This window comes from Lactuca serriola, chromosome 5 (assembly GCF_051521515.1).
Source record: "Lactuca serriola cultivar US96UC23 chromosome 5, Lser_US96UC23_V15, whole genome shotgun sequence".
In the NCBI taxonomy this organism is placed as follows: Eukaryota; Viridiplantae; Streptophyta; class Magnoliopsida; order Asterales; family Asteraceae; genus Lactuca; species Lactuca serriola.
This window is the reverse complement of record NC_136412.1, coordinates 296,055,683-296,061,368: the sequence shown is the minus strand read 5'-3', so window position 1 is coordinate 296,061,368 and position 5,686 is coordinate 296,055,683. Positions and strand designations below refer to the sequence as shown.

At 33.9% G+C, this 5,686-nt stretch overlaps 1 protein-coding gene across 1 annotated transcript; it reads right to left on the bottom strand.

Moving 5' to 3' along the window:
- Nucleotides 1–219: 219 nt before the first annotated feature.
- LOC145054710 (mitochondrial-processing peptidase subunit alpha-like) lies at nt 220–4,322 on the bottom strand. The gene is made up of 13 exons (XM_079002968.1): nt 4,085–4,322; nt 3,031–3,282; nt 2,647–2,943; nt 2,378–2,545; nt 2,069–2,236; nt 1,882–1,962; nt 1,686–1,752; nt 1,484–1,581; nt 1,332–1,404; nt 1,090–1,160; nt 951–1,000; nt 765–877; nt 220–520 (listed from the first exon to the last, which is right to left on the bottom strand). Exons 1-13 carry the CDS (start codon nt 4,121–4,123, stop codon nt 474–476), a joined length of 1,524 nt encoding a protein of 507 aa, XP_078859094.1. The 5' UTR covers nt 4,124–4,322; the 3' UTR covers nt 220–473.
- Nucleotides 4,323–5,686: the final 1,364 nt, after the last annotated feature.

The following is a 5,686-nucleotide window of genomic DNA, read 5'->3' as shown; positions in this document are numbered from 1 at the left end:
CACAGGCATATTTGAACTTATTTTAAATCGTAAACTTATTTTATTTCATGGTCTTCATAATTAGGTGGGTGCACCAACTTCAAAGGACTAATCTAACACTCCCTACATTGGTAGATTTACTTTTACTTTAATCAAATGTTGGACTAATATACGCTTATAGTGCAATTTTTATCTCACTGACATCGGTCTCATTCTTAGTCCAATACCCAGTACAACCAGTTATGCCATGTTGATCGCAACTTGTTTTAGTTCTTTCGTGATACATTCGTTATTTGAAACAAGGGATATATATATAGCCCACTCAAAAACTCCAAAAAAATTACATGTAATAATACATATCAAGCTTTTTAAAAAATTGATGGTTGCCTTAACTTATTATTTCATAAGGCGAAAGGCATCTGTAAATATGGTTGCAATCCATCCATATTTATACCTCAAAAGATTCACAAGGTGAAGAAGCCGATTTTGGCACATTAATGGAATTTGCTGCTGATCGAGTCATAGGTGGGTACATTTATAACTGCCAAAACATGAGAAATTATGTAGAGAGTCAGATAAATATCATAAAAAGAGCATGATTTGTAGTTGAAAAGGCTTAATAGCACTGTGCTTTTAAAATAAAAAAACTTGTAATGTTTTTATAACTGGGTAACTTTTCCCAAGTAAAATGCGGTGATGAGAAAAAATTGAAGTAGGATGATATAAGAAAAACAAATGCTTGAATTTGAAAGTACATTGGTATTTGTAGTGGAAAATAAAATTACCATTCCCATGAGAAGCCATGGTGAGAGGGGAAGAAAGAAGCTTTTTTGCAATGGAAGTGATGTCATTGGCTGATACTTGATCCACAGCTTTCAGAAAATGCTCCACAGGTTTCCTAATTGAAATTGAAAATATTAAAATATTTAATAGGTGATGACAGACAGAATAATATTATTGAAGTAAAATACCTTTCTCCATAGGTCAATACTTGTCTGCCAATATCTTCTGAAGCAACCATCTGAAAGTGAAGATAAATCAAAAAGTGAATTAAATATATAAAGAAATTTGTTTGACTAGTCAAACCCAAGCTAAATTGCATTTGCATACTCTTGATTCAAGGTTCATCAGAATAGCAGACTTAGTTGACTGCTTTGCACGCTCCAGCTGTACTTGGTTGACTGTAAGATTACATATTAGTAACTTTGACTATATGCAAGAAATAGCAATCTACTTTCTCTTTTTTTATTTATTATGATGTTGTATTAAATTTTAAAAAAAAATAAATAAATCAATGAAAGTAGGTTGCTATTTCTTAATAAGAAGTTCAACTATGGAATATTATAGCTTACCTTCTCCGTTGGTGGCAACTGCAATGAGTTCTTTCACTGCTATATCAACGGCTTTCGATACAAAATCAGAACTCTACATGGATTTAAAATTAAATAAATAAATAAATAATCACCTAAATAAAATAATTGAAAACTTACTGATGTCTACTTACTGTGGTAGCTTGGATTCCAAATAAGGCAGTGTGATTATAGATAGAGTTGAATGCTGAAAACGATTGAATCTCGGGGTATTCATTCAATACTCTAAGATCTGATTGCAATAATAATCCGAAAAAATACATTAAAAATTAAAATTAGTATGTGAATTATGATAACTAGTTTTTATAATAATAATAATATGAAGAAGCAACTCACAAAGACGCGAGTACATCCCTTTTCCAGGACCACCAGCTGAAAAAGATCCACCTCCTCCCATTAGCATCTGAGTAGATAAAATCATAAAATATTAATTCCTGATGCTTATTGGTAAATAAATAAAAGGAATAAGAAAATTGGTTGATAAATTTAAAAAAAAAAAAAAAAAAAAAAAAAAAAAAAAAAAAAAGGATACCTGAAGAACTGACAAGGTCATGGCTTCCTTCTCCTTAAGCCAGCCACCAGGAAGTTCAAATGCAAGAGCAAAACTAGTTCTCTGTATGAGAATTGACAAAGGGTGATTTAGTCAATACATCAGGATGACAAAGGGTAATTTAGTCAATAAAAAAGGATACACAATTTGACTAAAAAGACACACCCACCCCTGTGTCAGCCATAACACGGTGATCACCACCAACATACACTGATTTCGGCTCCTCAACCTGAGTGCCACCTGGCAAATCAGAGAGAAGAGGCTCTGCATATTTCAACAGTTCCTCGTGTTCAACTCCTGATGCAGCAAGTACCATTCGAGGAGCTGTATAGTTTGCCTAAAAAATTTCAAGCAACATTTTTTTTTCAGGAACAAAATCCACATGGAATCAATAAAAAGGATGATTGTAATACTAATACCAGATACTCTAGTTGTTAAATGCATAAAATAACAAAAAAATACAAGGTGTGAGACTCACAGCTACAAAATCCTCCAAAACTGTACTGTTTATTCTATTGATTAAGCCTTCTGAAGCAAGAAGAGGATTCCCAAGTCCACCAGCATATCCAGCTGAATGAATAGCTTCCAACAACAACGCCTCAGGATTGTTGCCATATTCACCAATTTCAGCCTTCACCTTCTCAATCTGTATAAATTAATGTTTTTAATCATAAAATACGTAAAAGACAAGTTTCAAAAAGATAAATGACAAGAAATAAAGTGAAAAGGAAACAAGTAAACAAGCACCTGTTCTTTGACCTCCCAATCCAAGAAAGCTTGATTTCTTACAGAGTCAACAAGTAGCTCCACCATTTGAGGAACATAACTCCTCAAAGCATCATATGAGTAACCCATTTGTTCCCTTGAAGCAGAAGCTGTCACATTTCCACCAATTGCTTCCACTTCACGCACAACACGCAAGTGGCTCCTATTAAGTGTGCTTTTGAAAGCCATGCGTTCAAGAACATGTGTGGCTCCATATGAAGCTGGTGTTTCATAGATTGAGCCACTGTTAACATACAAGCCAATAGATGCAGCAGGGTTCTATAACAAAAAGAGAATTAAGATCAATCATACAGGTTATATATAACAGTTGGACATATGTATATAAAGTGCTGACAATTGACATACTGGTGAAGTTTCTGAGGCGATTTTGATTCCATTTGAGAGAGTAGTTATCTTTGTGTTTCCCTGTTCAACATGATCAGGTAAAGAAGGTGGGAGTTCAATGCCCTTAAGGGGAAAGTCTAAAGGAGGAGATGATGAACCACTTCCTCCTGTAAATAAGCTAAAAAGACCCCCTGATGATGACTTGGCTGCAACAGCACTTGAGCTTGAAAACCTGGCAAGCGTCCTATTGCCTGTCCTATTGCCTGCACGGCTCTATAGCATATCACAATGTCAGCAGATTAATAGTTTTACATGGAAAGACTTCTGATCTTTTTTATTTTAAGGTTAGATTTTTTGTCCATTACAAGTGAAGCATATAATTTCTTTGAATAGGGATCTGATCCCCATTGCATTTTGATTATTTTTGTTTGAGAGTTTCTTGTAGTTGTCATGAAGAATTTGAAAGTTTGGGGTTGTGATCTATTAGGTTTTATACTAGCATGATAAAAGGTTGTGGTGAGGTGTTTTTAGATCATAATGGGATACAATAGTGTTTAAATTATCTTTTTCTACAATTGTCTTCCTTGGATTAACTGCACATAGCTAACAGAATAGAGTAACTAATGATATAATACCACACCACATCATGTAAGGTATTTGTGCAAGTGCAACAAAACTTTATTTACCTCCACGAATCTTGTTGTGTATGTTCTGCTTATATGAATGTAATCTGTTCTGTTCACACATTTCACTGAAATATTGATTCTTGATTTACTCAAAGCAAATAGAAAACCATATGATCATTTCTCATTTTTATCTTACTGAGTCATTTCTCGTTTTATAATCGTTGTTTCTAGTTCTTATGGTAAATTTACTGCGGATACACACAGATCATTAAACTGCAAGAGTGGAAAATATATCACGATCAGATCTAAGAACCCCTAAGATGCAGCTAAAAACATGATTCGACAAAGCAAAACATGAAAAATCGAAAATTCGAATCAGTCGGATATATAATTGCTTCAAAATCAAATTGTTCTCTATTCATTCAAATGATTGATGAAACATCACTTACCTTTAGGGTTCTAATTCTCGAAGCTGCGGAACGATACATGACCAATCGATGAGTAATGCGGAACCAAAGAAACAACGTGTGTTATGTGATTATATCTCCGCTGCTTCTCTCTATATAAATTAGGTGCCGGAGGAAATCGGAAGGTGATTTGTGCGACGAAGTTTGGGGGGTTCGAGAGGCGAGCAACGAAGAGCTGAATGGTGTGTTACCACGTGCGAGAATTATTCTCGCGGCACGTGTGAGATCTGGGCCTCCCCTCGGCTTTTATTTTCACAACTTAGCCCATTCAAAATAGTGTGTTCAAATACTTGAAGCAAGGATATCAACATCGGGATCTTATATCGGGATCATATATAGGATCATTTTTTTGTTTGCAAGACCGGGATCGTAAAATCGGGATCGGGATCCTAAGATCTCACAAAATAAAATATAATTTTAATTTATAATTTTTAATCATTAAAAATATTTCAAACATTCAATTTTTCGTTCAAAAGTTATAAAAACTTCGAAATATTAGTTATAAGCCACAATACAAATAAATGGTAAATTGGTAAAGGGTAAAAGACATAAAATAGTAAAAAAAATTCAATTGCAGCAAAAAAAAAATCAAGTGAATGTAGGATCGGATCGGATCTGATCCCGATCCTACGATCATACCTAAGATCTTACGATCCTATTCCAAATACGATCCTTTTACGATCCGGTTCGTTTTTCATACCTAGGATCGTAGGACTGTATGATCATACGATCAGGATCGCGATTTTGACAACCATGACTTGAAGTATTCAAGTAGCATTTGGTAATGGGAGTGAACGCGATAGAAGTAAACAAAATTTTTCTGAACGGTTTTTGGTAAAGATTGCCATGGGGTAACGCCCATTTAAAGAAGAGTTATTCTGAACAGTTATTCTTTAAAATTACTATTTATTAGAAGAGTATATCTTGGCGTAACATTTCTTTTAAGGATTTAACAAAATAATAATGAGGTGTGCGAAAGAAACATCGCAAACGGGAAAGGTAAGAAAAAAGGTCTCACATATCCTCACTTTTCAAAAGTTTATGTCCATCGTCGTCTGCCGTCTCTTTCACTTTGAAAACGAGTGAAGATCGTTATTTTGGTTTGTGTCTATGGATCATCGATTCATAAACATGAATGCGATGCAAGTAAGTAATCAATAAACCTCATTTTTAGTACGGTGGTCGTAAGTGTTGGTCGAACACTTTCGAAAGTGGGTTTAGCATTTCATCAGAGTTTTTTTTGTTACATGGATTTGATAAACATAGAATACCATTTTCTTGACCAAAATTAGAGTAGTTTTTAAGGAATGTGTCCAACAAAATGAAGAACCCTTGTGAATAGTTCATGCAAATTTGCGAGACTTGAGTGACTATATGCGCTAACCATACGTGAATGGTTAAAACTATCCATGTTGACGTTGTTGTAACTGTATGTCAGTATGTGAACGAATATATATATATATATATATATATATATATATATATATATATATATATATATATATATATATATATATATATATAGTTAGATTTTAGGGAATCAAAAATAACAATAAATACAAACTTGGATAGATTTACGGATCG